General features: G+C 39.0%; 6 protein-coding genes across 8 annotated transcripts; 1 reads left to right on the top strand and 5 right to left on the bottom strand.

Annotated features, from left to right (window-relative positions):
- Positions 1 to 464: 464 nt before the first annotated feature.
- nf2b (NF2, moesin-ezrin-radixin like (MERLIN) tumor suppressor b) lies at positions 465 to 7,001 on the bottom strand. The gene is made up of 17 exons (XM_079487294.1): positions 6,723 to 7,001; positions 5,738 to 5,844; positions 5,530 to 5,655; positions 5,324 to 5,446; positions 5,089 to 5,172; positions 4,931 to 4,999; positions 4,759 to 4,841; positions 4,607 to 4,682; positions 4,271 to 4,408; positions 4,074 to 4,148; positions 3,875 to 3,988; positions 3,560 to 3,682; positions 3,118 to 3,335; positions 2,786 to 2,888; positions 2,371 to 2,510; positions 2,131 to 2,281; positions 465 to 1,959 (listed from the first exon to the last, which is right to left on the bottom strand). The coding sequence occupies exons 2-17, from the start codon at positions 5,825 to 5,827 to the stop codon at positions 1,912 to 1,914; spliced, it is 1,761 nt and encodes a 586-aa protein (XP_079343420.1). The 5' UTR covers positions 5,828 to 5,844; positions 6,723 to 7,001; the 3' UTR covers positions 465 to 1,911.
- mettl27 (methyltransferase like 27) lies at positions 6,227 to 9,227 on the top strand. 3 transcript variants are annotated; one of them, XM_079487296.1, is made up of 6 exons: positions 6,227 to 6,323; positions 7,122 to 7,240; positions 7,310 to 7,438; positions 7,536 to 7,671; positions 7,898 to 7,990; positions 8,354 to 9,227. In XM_079487296.1, exons 2-6 carry the CDS (start codon positions 7,124 to 7,126, stop codon positions 8,569 to 8,571), a joined length of 693 nt encoding a protein of 230 aa, XP_079343422.1. In that variant the 5' UTR covers positions 6,227 to 6,323; positions 7,122 to 7,123; the 3' UTR covers positions 8,572 to 9,227. The 3 variants fall into 3 exon arrangements, with proteins under 3 accessions (XP_079343422.1, XP_079343424.1, XP_079343423.1); XM_079487298.1 differs by lacking the exon at positions 6,227 to 6,323 and adding an exon at positions 6,335 to 6,410; XM_079487297.1 differs by lacking the exon at positions 6,227 to 6,323 and adding an exon at positions 6,914 to 7,033.
- cldn30 (claudin 30) lies at positions 9,067 to 11,366 on the bottom strand (the record flags this gene model as incomplete). Its single annotated transcript, XM_079487295.1, has 1 exon — positions 9,067 to 11,366. One exon carries the CDS (start codon positions 11,364 to 11,366, stop codon positions 10,422 to 10,424), a length of 945 nt encoding a protein of 314 aa, XP_079343421.1. The 3' UTR covers positions 9,067 to 10,421.
- A 596-nt stretch (positions 11,367 to 11,962) lies between these two features.
- LOC306911742 (claudin-4-like) lies at positions 11,963 to 14,161 on the bottom strand. Its single transcript, XM_079487304.1, has one exon. The coding sequence runs from the start codon at positions 14,077 to 14,079 to the stop codon at positions 13,447 to 13,449; it is 633 nt and encodes a 210-aa protein (XP_079343430.1). The 5' UTR covers positions 14,080 to 14,161; the 3' UTR covers positions 11,963 to 13,446.
- Positions 14,162 to 15,563: 1,402 nt separating this feature from the next.
- On the bottom strand, positions 15,564 to 16,130 carry cldn28 (claudin 28; the record flags this gene model as incomplete). Its single annotated transcript, XM_079487060.1, has 1 exon — positions 15,564 to 16,130. The coding sequence occupies one exon, from the start codon at positions 16,128 to 16,130 to the stop codon at positions 15,564 to 15,566; it is 567 nt and encodes a 188-aa protein (XP_079343186.1).
- A 671-nt stretch (positions 16,131 to 16,801) lies between these two features.
- Positions 16,802 to 17,574, bottom strand: LOC306911741 (claudin-like protein ZF-A89). Its single transcript, XM_079487303.1, has one exon. The coding sequence runs from the start codon at positions 17,542 to 17,544 to the stop codon at positions 16,912 to 16,914; it is 633 nt and encodes a 210-aa protein (XP_079343429.1). The 5' UTR covers positions 17,545 to 17,574; the 3' UTR covers positions 16,802 to 16,911.

Below are 17,574 nucleotides of genomic sequence, written 5' to 3'. Positions count from 1 at the left end.
ACCTACATTTAACAAACCCATGAGAAGATGCCAGCATACCTAGTCCTATATGACCTACCTTCTGAGCAAAACGTGCAGATTTTTTTCATTTAAAAATAATTTATCATTATCATTTATACAATAGAGAATTTAATGAAGGCTGCTCGTCTTCAATCCACAAACTCAGTGAAGTGTGAAATGATCTGTAAACATAAAATATTGTAAGTCATCCATCATAAATTGTTGCACCATGCCATCTTTAGGAAGTGAATGGTACTGATTCTGAACGTTTACATATTTTTAGCTCTCTTGAGACTCTTTCTACATTTTACTAAGACCACAGGAGACTCTGGATGTACTTGATGTTCTAAAGTGAAACATAAGAGAGTTCACAAAAAGTTCTGGAATGGCCTGTCCTAAAAAATAACTCTTTGATGTTTTAGCCTTAAAAACGTCTACAGCATTTGCAAACACAAAGCACAATACAGAATTCCACATTCGCAGTTTATTGTATGTTGGTTTACAATTCACTGCACATACAAGGTTGCTGTATGACTGCTTCCATATGAACCATATGTGTCTGTATCCATGGCACAAATAAGATAGGCAGTAATACTGTACTCTTATAGATACTCAAATCAAACATGAAGTAAAATCCATTTGTGCAGTTACACATGTGGTTATGAAATTCATACTTTACAAAAAGTAGTAATGCAGCCGAGTAAAAACAACACTGGGCAGGACTGGCAGATGTTTGCAACATTCACTAAAACATGAACAATTGCCTGGTGAAGTCAAGCTAGTGTGCAAATAGACACGCTGGTGATAACACAGGAATGTTTATAACTACTCGTAGTAAGACTTCGCAATAAATGTGTATTAAGCACAAATATTGCTCCAGAATGTAATACAAAGTATTAGATAGCACCTTCAGCTTAAAGTGCCGAGGTGTTGAAATAGGGCGAGATGTCCGAGTTCTGTCTGCTATTCTATAACTTAAGGATCAAAGAAAATCTTAACTTTGAAATGTTCACCACTCCAGGAAAAATATTTGTGTAGTGTGCTGAAATGTCCACATAGCTCATAACCCTCCAACAATAACCCCCTAAGCGTCAGCCTTTAGGTACACAAATGTTAGAAGAAAAAACTAATAAAGGCACTTCTCTATTAGTACAGCGAACACACTATAAAAAATGTCAGCCAGAATGGATAAATAACATCGCATATAAACAGAGAGGCCATCAATCTGCCTCTGTTCTTGCATAAGACAGAAATGTTACAGCTGGCACTGTTGCAGAGCCTCATATATCACTAGTAGAACAGGAACCATACTGTGATAAAAGAATGTACTGGTAGAGGATCATTTACCTCATTGAGTAGTGCAAGCTTATTTAAAAGGCACAAGAGTGTTTAGGAGAATATAAATTACCTACACAAGTATACATTCCAAAACATGCAAACGCTGAAAATCAATTGAGATTCACCGATATATCACCTTAAACCATGTGTTGGGTTAAAGGCACATAGTTAAAGGAAGTTAGTTGTTAAGTTGTTCAAGCACCCCACGCTGAAAAAAGAGTTTAGCAAGATGTAGTATTTCAGGTGGGATTACAATCTTAAAAAAGCAAGCAAGCTTGATTTATCATTCTGAAGACACTATATGTATCCAAAATATCCCTTTGCATCTGCATTAATATGTATTCCCATACATTTTAGGCATGTGAACAAGTCACAAAACAATTGCCAAACCAATTGTGGCGTTAGCAAAATACGACTTGTGTACACATAACCATACCTGAACTGTTGAGATATAAAAGAGGAAATATGGGCAAGAAATATATTACTTGGGCACGTTAAGTTGTGCTTGCATCTTAATGTAATGTTTAGTGCTCCAGACCCTCCTGCTTCGAAAAGAATAGCTGGATTGTTCTTTCACACTTCCTCATTGAAGCCCATCTGAGCCATGTAGGCAGAATTTCTCTGTAACAAACAGCGAAGAATAAGAACAATCCAATCTCTTTTTTTCCTATTATGCAAATTCTAAACATGTAGCAAACAGGTGTTATGCATGAGAATAAATATATAACCGCAAAACAACATATATAAAATGAACAAAATATATTCGGAGCAAGCATCATGCGTGTCTCTTACATTGCTGTGGGGAATATACGGAGGCTCAGCGTAACTCCTGAGGCTGTAGATTCCAGCTTGCTGCTGTTCCTCCAACTTCAGAGACTCAATCTCTGACTTCAGCTCCTTTAGCTGATCTTGAAGATGTTTGCTCTTCTCCATGTACTCCAGCCTGACACACACACAAAAAGGCAACGTATACATTCGGTTTTGCTTTCTCAACAGATCTACACACACCTTCTGACATCGTCAAGTGCATACCGTTCTCTCTCAATCTCCATCGAAAGTCTCTTCATATCAGAGTCTTTGAAATCCACTCGCATGGAGCTGCTCATGTCTGCAGGCACTTCCATACTTTCTGGCCCAGCGGGTGGAGGAGGGCTGGAATATGCTGCTAGCAACTAAAAACATGACCCAAATTACATTTTGAATACGTTGTAAGCAGAATAGTTGTTCATGGGATAGTTTACCTAAAAATTACAATTCTGTTTTTGACTTGCATTGGTTTTGTGTTCATAAAATAGAAGTGAATGGATACCGCCGTTGTTTGGCTACCAAAAGTTTTGGGTTACCAAGCAGGCCATACAGGTTTGAAACGACAAGAGAGTGAGTAAATAATGACGGAAGATTCATTTTCGAGTGAACTATCCCTTTAAGTTTTGTAGAAAAAAATTACAGGATATGTTGTTTTAGTGATTTCCACAAGTTTTTGCTTAGCCCTTCGTTCTGCATCTTTAGCCTCGTTCAGGTCCTGTTTCAGGTGGTCAGCTTCTTTCAGTCTGGTGACAAAAATGAAATGGAAATCATTTTTATGCATCAAGTTAACTAACAATAAAATAAACAAACAAAAACTGTTATGCTAGGTTGATTCCGATAACACGACAGTGTTTGGACATATTATCAACCTACTAATAGCTATTCGCGCACCCTGCATGTTAAGCTGCGTAGGAGAAATCTTACCCTTAAATTTCTCTAAAATTTTCCAGGTAAATTAATATCACGACCCACCTCCTCTCAGACTGTTCAACTAGTTTAACCGCCAGTTGTTCTGCTTCTCTCATCTTCTGCTCCATCAGCCTCTTCTCCTCTTTAGTTTTAAGGGCTGTGACCTCCAACCTATTCCTGTCTTGCTCTGCCTCCGCCGCTTTGTGAGCCAGCAGTTTGGCCTCCTCCTCCGCAATCTGGGCTTTCTCTGCCAGAAGGTCGGCCGTCTCTTCCGAACGCAGCTGCAGAAAGACAGATAAGACAGGTTTACAAGATCAAGCTCAGGGAGTCTCGGACCATGAATGGAATTCTAATAGGGGTCTAAAACAATGGTTTGCACTTTAATACCCCTCTATTTCAAACTTATGTCTGAAGAACTCAATCCACATACTTTATACTGCTCAGAGGTAATATATTACAAGCAATGTCTTTGGCGACGTTCAATTTCAAGAATGTCAAAACTCACTAGTGCTTCATTGGCCATTCGAGCCTCGTCCTGAAGTTGAAACAGACGACGTTCCATCTCTTCTTTTGCTCGTTCGGCATCCTCCCTCATCTGCTTCTCCCGTGCGAGAATCTGACGCTCAATCTGAACGCACACATTTGACCACAACCGATCGGTTTAACTGCTGTACGTCGCACATCAGTGCTCATCATTAGTGTAATGTTCATTAGCATTAATGAACGCTCATAACAAAACATTTAAAGAAAGAACAAAATGTGATCAAAGTAAAACAGACCAAGGTTAATAAAACAAACATTATGTTAATGAAAAGCGGACCTTTTTCCTAGCCTTCTCTTCTTTGGCCTGGGCCTTCATTTGTTGCACCTCTATGGAATCCACTTTCCTCCTCCTCATAAACAGGTCATGGTTCCCAATACACAGTTGCAAGATCTAAGAAACACAAATGACAGAATGATGCGTCTGTTTTGATACATTTATTAAAAACCTCCAGTCTGTTTCATACTAATTGACTCACCAGTTTGTTAACTCTGAGCTGAGACGAGTAGAATTTAAAAACCTCCATTTTCTTGTCTAATGGCTTGATCGTAAACTGATCAAAGGGGAAGAGACAAAAAACGTTTGAACAAAGTTGTCTCTTTTGCAGTAAATCTGTTCATTTGCATGCATTAGATTTATATATACATGTGGCCTCAACAATTTGGGTACCCTGACCTCTTTCTCGCTGTAAGAGATGTTACGGATCCCACTCCAAGGGAAGGATTTGTTGGGGCTGAGCTTGTTGTTGGGGCTGTAAATATGAAGACCTTGTGCATCAACTCCAAGAAGCAGCTCTGTGTCTCTCTTATTTTGCTGTAAAATTTCAGAATACAAGATATTTATTTTACACAATCTCCAATATCATCACTTCAAGCAGTCTCCATAAAAACACAGAGAGAAAAAACAGCGTTGTCAAGTATTCTCAAAGCCTCTGCTTGGAACGCAAAAAAATACACGTAGACGCTTATAGAGCAAAGCAACATTTCTAATAAAGAAAAACATGGGATTTACCGTAATAGAAAAGTAGCTCACTCCGTACATTTCCAGATCCTGTGCTATTTTGAGATATTCCATCTCTGCCTCATCCCTGCAAACACAAATGCATCTCGGTTACAGGGTCAGTGTGAAGGGAGCTTAAAAGATCAAACAGAATGCAGTCTTACCTTGTGATGTTTCTGTGTTCAGCATACCAAGCCGTTATCTTCTCTTCCCACATGTCTGCTGTCATCTGATACTGCATCAGCACCTGGACATCACCACAAAATCATAAACATCACATTAATGATTGAATTTGCTGGCAATTGAAAAATGAAATAGAATCAACCTGTGACTCACTCTTTTGGGCAGGAGCTCATCTTGAGCAAGAAAGCCTGGCTTGTGAAAGTTTGGATCATAGTCTCCATACTGCAAAAACAGAGAGTGAAATTTAACATAGGCTATATATGTTTTATATAATGAAATGCCTAAATGCAAATACTCAAATAGATCAGTACCTTGGCTTGAACAGCATATGATGCCAAAAGAACAGAAGCCTCAGGAGAACAAAATATCTCCTCATCTAATATCTGCTTTTTTACCTGGGTTAAGATAAAAAAGAACTGTAAAACATTTTTTCTCATAGAAAGTAAAATCACTCATTGCAAAACCCCCAAAAGAAGTTATAGCACAGCATAAAATACCATTAGAAAGAGAAATGATGCCAAATTCACCAGCATAACTCCCACATACTTGTAAGAAGAAAAGGTGTTGAGTAATTTCCTGCACAAGCTCGTCCTCAACTTTTTCAGGGAAGAATTTGGCGAGAAAATGAAATGTTATCGGAGAGTCCTTTGGAACCTCTTGATCCAAAACCTATATGGATTTAATCCAACAGACATGTCAGCGTATCTCTATGTTAACCTGCAGACCATGTACACAGTGAACCAACATCTCACCCGTTTATCAGGCTTCAGCCAGGCATACGTGTCTTTCACGATATATCTAAGGCCAAAGAACCATGTTTCTCTCAGTCCAATGGTCCGACACACCAAGTCAAACAGATCTTTCCCTTTCCATTTTACCTGTAAAACATAGATTAATAAGAAAACATGCAAATACAGAACGTAGGACACAGAAACAAACACACACAGACACGTTGTTTACCTCACAGCTGAACTCCATTTCAGCATCCATGGTGATAACCTTGACTTTAAAAGTCTTTGGTTGTTTCTTTTTCAGACCCAAAATCGACATTTTCGCTTTTAAAGCACCTAAAACAATAAAGCATTGATGAAAAATGTTTGTTTCTTTACTATTTTACAACAACTAGTAACAATGACATTGGTCGTAAAACTGTGGTTATACAAAATCCCCCAGACCACCTTTCGTTTAAATAAGCTATTTTTTCCCCAGGCTCCTACGTCTACTTTCAGCAATACCATATATTTTAGATTCTTTGAGTAATGTATACTATGTGTAACATCATAATCTCATTATAGACTATCAGATAGACTTTGTGGGGGTTTTGACATATGAACAAATTGTAATCATCTGTCAAATAAACATATAACTGTCAAATACACTTTTACTATAATAACCTCATGGTAAATATATATATATGTGTGTGTGTGTGTGCAAATCGAAAGTAACTCCAATTTAAGTCCTATTCAAGTGAGTGCAGCATCTGTGCACTAATGCTGCTCCCACATTGCAGATGACAAGTAATCTATACGGTGTCAAACGACTACAGGTCAGTCCCATGCATGCAAAATATGACTTTAATGCTATAAATAATCGCTCACAAACTATTTTATCAATCTTACAACGCCTTTGGAAGGTAGGTAGGTAGGCTGCTACTATGTTACTTAGTACGTTGCCCAGTTATAGCCAGCAAGTGAGAACACGAGCTCATAAACCTTGTCTTTCTATTAAAAACTTGACATAAAATGATAAACGTTATCATAAAACGTTAACTGGTTCTTTCCACATCTGATAAACTCTAAACGCGCTGTTGATGATCTTTAGCATGTTGCTAATTCTAACGTTACCCAACTCTTTACCTCTCTGGTCGATATTACGAGGAATAGAAACAATTATTTTAAACAGCAAGGATTAAAGAAACCAGTTAGATGAAATTAAAGCTAGTTACCTTGTGTAAGTGTTGAAATAGGCCCGATCCACGGGCGATGAGTCTCCGCAAAACCACAACAACCCAAAGTAGACTCTATTACTCCCCTACATGAAAATCACTGTCAAGTAAGTCGGAAGCTATGTAAAACTCTTAAAAATTGCCCATTTTGTTATTAAATCATAAAATGGACGGTTTTAGCATACAAATCTGACGTTATCTTGTAAACAATATGTTGAGGAGGCAGTTAGCAGCACTTTGTTGTTGATTTTATTTGTCGCCCTCTACTGGCAGGAAGGAGAATGAAAGGAAAACAGTAGAGTGATTTAAATGTGACTCCAAGAAAAGGGTTTTACATTTTTTATTGAGTTTATCAATCTGTCTCGTAATCTTGTGTTAAATGGAATCATGTCTCTAAAGGAATGGCAAACAGTCGAAACTTTTCTGACGTGAGGAACGTCATCCTGTCGGCCCATAAAAACACAGATACCCAGGATAAGGTCGGCTTCTACAATAGCTGGGCTGAGAACTACGAGCAGGTACATTTTTATGAATTTTCTATTTTGTTCCTTTTCCTGTAACTGTTTATTCATTTTTTGCCTTAACAGGATGTGGCGCTGCTGGACTATCGTGCTCCTCTTTTAGCAGCAGAGTGTGTCAGCTCATTTTTCAAAGGTGACAGAGAGAAGATCTCTGTCTTGGATGTGGCCTGTGGTACAGGCCTGGTCTCTGCACATGTACGCATTTCTTCATTTTGATTTATGATAGACATTAGAATGGAGTAGATCTGCTAAATATAAGATGATGTTTTCTCTCCCATTTGAATGAGGAAAGTTGAAGAAAATGGGGTTTCATCACTTTGTTGGAGTGGATGGAAGTTTAGGGATGCTGGAGCTGGCTAAAAAATCAGGACTGTATGAGCAGTTTAAACAATGTCTGCTTGGACAGGATCCCCTTCCTGTTGAAGCTGGTAAGGACTTCAGTTCAAAATTCCCAAAGTAACTCAACAACTGCATTTCTGCTTGAGAAATGTCTATTTTGGATGCCAGATTACGACCATTCTAGAGCTTTTATTGCATAGTTTCAACCAACAGTTAGTACCTGAGATATTAAAACTAGAAGAATGTGATCTTAATCTTTTAACCTGTATGTTTGATAAGCAGCATGACAACTTTAACATTATGCTATTGTCCTAGCAACATTTGAGATTGTTATCATCGTTGGAGCTCTGAGCGTTGGGCAAGTGCCATTGACAGTCATCAGAGAGATGTGGGAAGCTACAAAACCAGGTAAGGTAATTTTGCCATATAGAATTATTATAAAGTACATCAATGTAGGTTTTAATCAAATGTATGTTCAAGGATGTTTTTCTTTAGTCCGAAAAGTGACTCGCAGTGTATTAATGGGATATAATGGTATATAATTGATCAATCTATTCACTAATAGTTGTATTTCTTGTCTTTTATATGCTTACAAGTTTATGCATTCATAATGTGTACTTAACTAAACTGCATTTTAAATTATACGAACAAACTCTGTAGTACTTTCCAAGAGAATATCTGAGTTTTTTTACTGAAATAAAATGAACATCCGAATGTATAGGTCTAATGTAAATGTCAAATGTTCTTAAATCTCCTCATCCTATCTAACAGGTGGCTACGTGTGCATGACCACCAGAGGAAACGCAGATAACCTGAAGTACAAAGTTGAGCTGGAGAAAATTATTAAAACGCTTGAAGAGGAGGACAAATGGAGACGTCTGACTGTTGTTGAGGTGGAGGAGTGGGAGAGGGCCGTCTCACACCAGGACGACGGATACATTACAGGCACCATTTATCTGTATCAGAAATGTTTTAAATGCACTCCGTGAGTACATATGACCCAGTATGGCTTACCTATGGGTGCCACAGTCTGAGCTTTGTGTCAAAGACCAACAAATGATAAAATACCTGTTCAGGTAACAATTCTTCTAGAGTCCACCAGCAGGTGGCGGTATTATTGCAGAAGCATTTGACGAGATAGGTTATTGAAGAGTTAACTCCGATTTTTTTTATTTTCAAAAATCCAGTTTTTTTTATTGTGCATTCAAGTCGATGTTTGTCAAGTCAAAACATAATCCATTCTTATGGTTTTGTCAATAAATAAATCACCCTGTTATACAATGCAGTTATTTGAAAAACCACAAGGAGGGTGTAAAAACATCAAAAGGTTTTGGAGAGAAGGATTCTGAGGTGTGTGGTTACAAATTTACCATCTCCCGGATACATCTAACCTTTCTCTTGGCCACTCCTCGATACTCCAGCCAGTAAAACTTCAGAAGCTTCCACGGGTGTCATGTGACAAATAAAACACATTGTTTGGTTTGAATATTTTTTGGAACATTTTAATGAATTATTTTTTCAAAGAGAACTTCTGTTTAAGAGTTTCTGATTTTTGCTTACATGAAATTATATATGTGAATACATAAACATCCACGGTCTGTCTTTTTAACATACCGTAAAGAGATCAATGTAAACGTGTCTGTATAAATAAACAAATTACAAACATACACAGATCTATTACTCTTATAGAAGGCATTAAGGAAGTGGCATTTTATACTTTATAACTTATAAACAAAATGCACAACTACAAAACAACTCAGAAACTGTGAAATCCCCACACCTACTGAAACTCAGTTAAAGTTCTTTTCAAATGACCATATGTAAATGCTTTCATGAGCTGACACTTTCTGTTAAACCGGTTTGGACTGAATCTGCTGTTTCACGCAGCGCTAGTTGACACAGAAGAAAGACAAACAATGAAGAGAGTGTTCTTTCCTCCCTTGAAAAATCTGAACTAAGCCATTGTCCAGCATATTTGAAGGAGCACAGATGTGGCCAAGAATGTAAGAGTGCTTTTATGAGGCTGTTTCAACCAGAACTCTGTTATTTCTACAAGTTCCCTAACAAAAAAGACATGATATTTGAATGAAACTGGCATATTTCCATACGTTTGTTAACAAGGTTACTTTACAAATGAAAAAAAAAACTATGCTAACAGACCTACTATTTTAGTGAGGGGGGGAAACTTTTACCACTTACATCCATGAACACATATATATTGTGAAAATAGACAAAATATTGACAAAACACAACTGAATCGCAAGTTAATCTTTAGAACTTGACACTTACTCACCATCTTGTCATTTTAAACCTGTATGACTGTCTTCCGCAGAATGTAATGACTAAATGTAAACACAAAAGAAGATCATTTGAAGAATGTTGTTAACCGGCCCCATTAACTTGCATTGGTTTTGTGTCCATACAATAGAAGTGAATTGAGGCCAGTGCTGTTCGGTTACCAACTTTCTTCAAATGATTGTATATAATATCTTCTTTTGTGCTCTGCGAAAGAAAGTCATACATGTTTGAAATGACAAAAGGGTGAGTAAATGATGACAGAACGATCACTTTGGTTGTTTAATTCACATTATAAATCATCATCTTCAGCATTATTTGCACTTAAGTGTAGTGTAAAGTATAGAGTATAAGTACATTCATCTAAGCTAAGCTAGTGCCATCCTTCATTTTCCATTTTTCAAGTCTAAAAATGCTTATAACAATTCTATATTTTCTAAATAATGCAAAATTCACAGTGCTGCGGCATATATATGATTGTCCAAGTGCAAGACCCTATTGCATTCTAATAGGATCTTTCAGTATCAACTCAAGGTCTCCTAAATCAAATATATGTCTTTGAAGGATCTTCAGATGTGTCTTTTGGTTCAGAGGCTGTCAGGGTCTGATCCAAACTTGTCTTTGTCAGCTGAGAGTTTGTTGACGCCCGCTCACACTGCTCAGACTCTGCTACTGACTCAGCTCTTGCAAGCTGTGACTTTGTCGTCGATGGGTTGCTATGATCTGAGCCTATGGAGGGTAATCTGTTCTGATGATTCAAAGGTGCTTTCTGACTCCACTGTGACCTCACAGAAGGAGCGCTGTTCGGCACCGACCTCACGGAGACAGGTCGCATCCTATGTGAACCCGCCATACTGGATCCTGCCCGTGAAGAACGCACGACCAAGTATTTCACAGAAGGTCCATCGTCATCCACTGTGTTCCCTGTGCAGATTGAGGTGCACAGCATTCCACCGCCTAAAACTAGTATGATAGATGCACCCCAGCCTAAATATATAGCTCCCCCGATCTCCCTGCGTTGCGAATCAGTCAGCAGCGGGTTGTAGAATGCCTTCACCACAATGCCAGCCGACCATGACACGGGAATCAAGCAAAGAATGCCAGCAACGATCAGCGTGACGCCAGCAGCCCCAGTCACTTTAGCTTTGGTCCTTTTGGATCGGCTCAGGAAGATAGTGCACTTTCCTCCAAGGAAGGCCAAAATCAGGCCCGCCGCTCCCGTGAGAATGGACATCACCATCAGGGCCCGGGCAGCCTGGAGATCCGAGCTGAGTGCAAGCGTGGACTCATACGGTTTGCACTGCATCTGGCCTGTGCTCTGTGTCACGCAGCTCATCCAAATGCCTTCCCACATGGTTTCTGAGGTGACGATGGTGGTTCCAATGAAGGCTGTGACACGCCACATAGGGAAGAAACAGGAGAGGAGAGCTCCCACCCAACCCAAAAGACCCAAAGAACTGGCCAGCATTTGCATGCCCAGGGAAGCCATATCTAACTCAAAACCTTTAAATAATAAATGTCCACACAGCTAAATCTCGGTTGGTCTTTCTGTAATGATGTCTGACTTTGGTCTGCATGTCTTTCCAAACCTAAAGTGAAATGCCCTCCATTCTTCTCTTGTAATAAGATTCCACAGAACCGTTCCTGAGTGAGGTCACTTCCTTCTGTTCACATTCATAGCAAAGGCCTTTTCTTCATTATTCATGCACACTCTCTCGGACCTTTCCTGTATGCAGAGTTTTCACTCTAGTGACAGTCATGAGGTGTTTATGTGCTGAAAAAGAATCTATGAGGAGGCGTGTGCAGTAAATGAGACCATGCCTCCATTGGCCTTCACATTACCAGCCTAACCAGATTCCTATTCATAGGTTTAGATGATGTGGGCGGATCACGTGTATAGTGGTAGATGGTCTACTGTGTAGTTGGGGATGGGATCTTGTTCAGGTGTTTGTATCTCACTTGTTTTCAGACATAAAAGTTTGATTTGCAGGTCATGTGTCTTGTGTTTTATGTCTCATGCCAGGCATTGACCTATTTTATGTGCCATTTTATGTGTTAAGAAAAAATAAACATAGGATTATATGTGATTTTTTAATGATAAATGGCAAAATAACAAGATTGAAAGTTATTTCATGATGTCAATACCTAATTGCCAAACAGGATTGTTGTCTTTTTGTCAGAATTTCCCCTCAGTTTACCTTATACAGACTTGTATAAAAAAATGACTCACCAAACAGTTTGTTACATTAGACACTTATCATAACATAATAAAAAAAGTTAAGTTATCCATTACATATTTTTCTAGTCATATAAGAAATTTTGTCTAATGGATAGTCATAGCAAGATTATTGGCAAGAGGACAACAGGGCATAGTGAGGAATATGTTGGGTTATTTCAACCCAGCGTTAGGTCAAAGATTTACAAATCCAACCGTCTGGTTATGAATTAACCTTTGTTTCAACCTAATACGGCAGGTTGTTTTAACCCATTGTTGGATCAAATATAAACCAGATGGTGGATTAATTTAACCCAACCGTCAGGTTTGTCCATTTTTGACCCAATGCTGGGTTGAAATAACCCCACATGTTTTAGTGTGCACTGAGGTTGTATATATTTAAAGATTCAAATGATAACAGGAACTGAAACTATGAATAAAACTTTACATTTAAATTATTGACTGGAAAATACCTTTTTAGTTAGTTTGGTTTCACGGCATTTGTCTTTGTGTTGCATAATGGAAATTAATTTCATAAGGTGGTCAAATATAAAATATGAATATAATCAGATTTTCGAATTCTTTATTTAAAAAATTGTCACTTTAGTTACAAAACAATTAACATTTCATATATAGCCCAATCAAGTATTAAGTAAGCCTACATCAATTATTTAAATGAAAGATGTTTTAGAATATACAGTTTATACATTGTACACACATACCGTTCAAACAATTATAACCACATGTTTAGATTATTTTTCTAGATTGAAGTGTTAGTAATAAAAAAATATGTAAGAATAATAACAAAAACAATACCTGATGATGAGAATTATTTTTTGAGAAACAAATCGAAGTTATATGTTTCTTCTAAGTAGCTAACAATTGCCTTGAATTGGCAGCATCGTCATTTTATCAGCCAGTTTATTCAGGTCTTACACTAAGATGTTTTTTAAACAGTAAAGTAGTTCCCATATACTGGGTTCTTATTGGCTGCATTTTGTTCCATTTCAAAAAACATTTTAATAAATAATTTTTTTTCCTAATGAAAGCAGATTTATATTGCACACACACATTTTCAGATTTTAGATTTAGATTCAGAGAACCCCTGGGGGGTTGTGGGTTTCCAGAATATAGGGGCACAAAAGGGATAGTGACACGATCACCGTACTAGACAACAGTGACAAAGTTCATATATTCTGCAAATTTCTTCACAATTAAGGTACAAATTATGAACAATTTCAATCTGTGTTAATAAACATTTTGTTCAGTATTTTTTTAACAAAATCAATTTGTCCTTTTAAAATGTGATTGTCCTCTGAGTTTCCTCTCAATTCCTTACCGAATGCTTTCCTTTTCAAACATAAGCTTTGCTGCTGTTCACAGATCTGGCCTGAGAATATTTCACATTGTGTGGAACGTCATCACTTGGAGGACACGAGCTGCAGAGAAGACCTCCGCCCAGGAGAAGCAAACCAGCAGAAGCCCAGCCGATGTAAAGCGCTTCCCCAAGCTCTCTCCTCTGGCCGTCAACTAATGTGGGGTTGTAGAAGTCTCTGATTACGGAGTTCGCTGTCCAGCAAACGGGAACGAGAACAAGAACTCCAGCGATAATAAAGATGACCCCGCTGGCGATTGCAACCTTTGCCTTAGATGCCTCGTCTTCCACAATATTGGTACACTTCCCTCCGACAATACTCAGGAGGATTCCAAACACCCCGGCGATGATGGCAACAACGACCAAGGCTCTCGCACCCTGCAGATCTTGAGGAAGGGCGAGCAGAGAGTCATAGACCTTACACTGCATCTGCCCTGTGCTTTGAACCACACAATTCATCCACAGACCTTCCCAAATGTTCTGCGAGGTCACGATGTTGGCTCCAATGAATGCTGATACCTTCCAGCTGGGCAAGCCACAGATGACAATGTTTCCCAAAAATCCGAGGATGGCCAGGGAAATGCCCAATATTTGACGTCCTTTGGACACCATGACTTTCAGTGTCGTTTAGCTTGAAAACAAAAAATCCAGGAGGACGTGAATTGCTGTTTGCCTCAGCGACTGTTTGAAATGTTTGTGTTAAGTGTAACCTTGAGTTATATGTTAGGTTGCTAAAAAATGGGGCAGGGTTTGAGTATAGAAACCAGTTTTCAGAATTTACCTGTTAGACTTGATTCCTTCTACTGGTCATTGTAAATGTTCAGACCAAAGCTGTCCGACCTGTTTCGAGACACTGTTCGGAAACTAATAAATGTTTTCTTTTAAACTATTGTCTTCCTTCATAAAATTCGGTCAAAAAATGAATTCAGACCCCAGTTTTCAGAGGGTTTGTGTAATTTCTGCCGATAACATGCCACAGACATAAATGTTTAAATATTTTGTGTGTGTCAGATGTTATTGTTCTTAAGATAGGAAATTGATTCACTGCACTGATAATTAGTTGACTATCCTTAAAGCATGTAACATGCTTTTTCGAGTTACTTGAGTAAACAAAAAGATTAAAAGATTAGGTTAAATAATGAAATATGCTATACACTGTAAAAACCAGTGTTTAATTTTATTGACAGAAAGGCAATATAATATACATAACTGTCTTCAGAGGTGTATAAAGACCTTACATAATGAAGCCTTATGTTTTTATTGCCTTAGAATGAGCTACAACATTAAGCGCAGATGCATGGTAAACGTGACCATCTAAAGTTTACCGTCAACACAACTCGCTGCCGGGCTGCCAGCAGTCTCTGCTCCTTCTTCATACAGAAACAGCGTGAAGGCGCTGACAGCGTTCACAAACGCCGCGGAAACATTTTCCTCATATTTGTGTATCACTGTGTCTTAAAACTGCATTGGTGTTGTTTAGCATAGTATGTACTGTGTATATTATAGCAAATAATCAGAATAATTAAAACTGCAAGTCCTTACTCTGATTATTGAAAATAATCGCATTATTGGTGCACATGTTTGTTGGGCCACTGTGAATCAGCATTTATTTACAGTAGATGCTGGAGACAGACTCAAAATTCTTCACTGAATGTTGCTGGGGATCCAGTAAAAACCTTGGTGCTGTGAAACAATTCATTGGGCAGCTGAACACATCGCCATTCATTTACATGAAAACGTTTAAAGGAGCCTATACAACAGTCTCTATTATTCAGTTCTATTGTTTTAAATTTCTTAGAATAATAGAAATGCACTTCTAAACGATAGAAAAGAACTTCTTGTGTGCAAATTATTTTTATTATAATAACATAACATTCTTTTTTATATTGAAATGATTCATTGAATTACACACGAGTGCTAAAAATTCTTCAATCTATAACATTAAATCAATATGTCTTTAGATTTTGGTGCATCTGAATACAGTTCATGGTATTAGGCCATTGAGAAATGTCCTCTCAGATACGAAACCATCCCACGTTACTGACACAGTAATCTGAAGAATCTTGCAGAGTCACTTGAAGTTTATCTCACAAATGTTAACAGCATCGGTTGGAGTATGTGCTTGTGAGCAATCCACCACCTACGATGAGGAGAACACCGGCCACCCATCCTACATAGATCGAGGCTCCCAGTTCTCCTCTTCTATCTGTTGCTAGAGGATTATAAAACTCCACAATGATGCCATATGCTGACCAGCTAACAGCTATAAGGCACAAGACACCGGCAATTATAAAGACAGCCCCAGCTGTTATTCCAATGTTGTCTTTGGTTAACCGCTCCTCTCGGTAGAAGTTGGTGCACTCAGCCCCAAAAACTGTCAATCCAATGGCAACCACGCTTACGCCGATAGAAGCACAGATTAAAGCTCGAACCGCTTGGAGATCTTGAGTCAGAGCCAGGATGGAGTCATATGCTTTGCATTGCATGTGACCGGTGCTCTGCAGAACACAGTTCATCCACAAACCCTCCCAGAAAACCTGCGCAGTCACAATATTGGCTCCGACGAACGCAGTCACTTTCCACATAGGCAGCGCACAGACCAGAATACTGCCACACAGACCCACAACAGCCAAAAATATAGCCAAGAGCTGTCTTCTCTTCATGTTTTTAAAAGGCTCCTGCACATTTCGATAAAAAGGGAGCACTACGCATGCAGTTTTAACAGCGAAGGTCTATTGACAAACTAAATGTTCTTCCCTGTGCATCAGGTGTTGGTAGTCGAACAAAAAGCAAAGTAAAGGGAGGAGCCATGCATGGTTTCCTGCTCAACTTGATTTCTCTACACACAGGATGGCCACGCAAGATGAACAGGGAATAATAAAAGCATGGTAAAGCATTTGTAAATTTAAAGCAAACGAAAAGAAAAATGTGAGTCTACACACAGAAAACAGTTAAGGCAAACACTTAGCCAAAGAATTATCCTTGTTAAAAAAGGTTGAGAAGCTTCAGTAATTGTGTACATACAATTGAGGTCAATGCTGGCTAATGTTTTTTTGGTTACAAAATTCAGAATATGAGGGCAAGTAAACTTCTTACTTTTGGGCAAACCCTGCAGAACACTTTTAAAGCGAACAGAAACTAAACCCCCTCTTAAAGCTCCCAATAGGCTTTGTGAAGAATTGTAACAGGATCGGTCAACACCTAGGAACCTGTTGCACAATTGAAGTGACTCGTCCAAGGTTCTTGGGGGAAACCAATAGTTACAGCTGTATCTGTCAATGTCTTGTTCCACAGAACAATTTTTTTGGGCAAGCAGATGACGCAACAAAATGTTAAAAGCTTAAGACATTTATTACAATTTAAAAACCTCATGGAATAACAGTGTACACAATTCAGTCTCTTCCCTTCATAAAAGGAGAATTTCAAGTCCAGGAAATCCGATTTTCACACATATGCGCGCCCATTGGCAGCAGACCTCGGAGCAGAGTACTTCGCGGAATAACCACGATCTTCACCTTTCGGGCACTGGCAGCAGAGAAGCGCGCCTCCGATGATCAGAAGACCAGAAGCGCCCCATCCGATGAACAGCGATGCTCCCAGCTCACGCTTTTGTGCTTCACTCAAAATGGGATTGTAGAAATCGCGGATGACTGTGTGCGCGCACCAGCAAACCGGGATCAGGCAGAGCACGCCAGCCACAAGAAAGAAAACACCTGCTGCCACACCCACTTTGGCTTTTGCGTCTCTATCCTCAACACAGTTGGTGCATTTGCCTCCTGCGACAGCCAGCAGGATTCCCAAAAATGCCACGAGGATGGAGATGATCACTAAAGCACGGGCAGCCTGGAGATCTTGAGGAAGCGCCAACATAGAGTCATAGACCTTACACTGCATCTGACCCGTGCTCTGCTGCACGCAGTTCATCCACAAGCCTTCCCAGAAGATCTGAGCAGTCACGATGTTGTTGCCGATAAACGCCGTCACTTTCCACATTGGTAGCGCGCAAATTATAATGCTTCCCAACCAGCCAATGGCTGCAAGCGCAGTTGCCAAAATCTGAAGCCCAGCAGACGCCATTGTATTGTTTCGTTAGGTGAAAGATTAGAC

Source organism: Barbatula barbatula (genome assembly GCF_947034865.1).
Source record: "Barbatula barbatula genome assembly, chromosome: 22".
Taxonomy (NCBI): domain Eukaryota; kingdom Metazoa; phylum Chordata; class Actinopteri; order Cypriniformes; family Nemacheilidae; genus Barbatula; species Barbatula barbatula.
The sequence above is the reverse complement of the archived record's forward strand: the minus strand, read 5'-3'. Positions and strand labels throughout refer to the sequence as shown.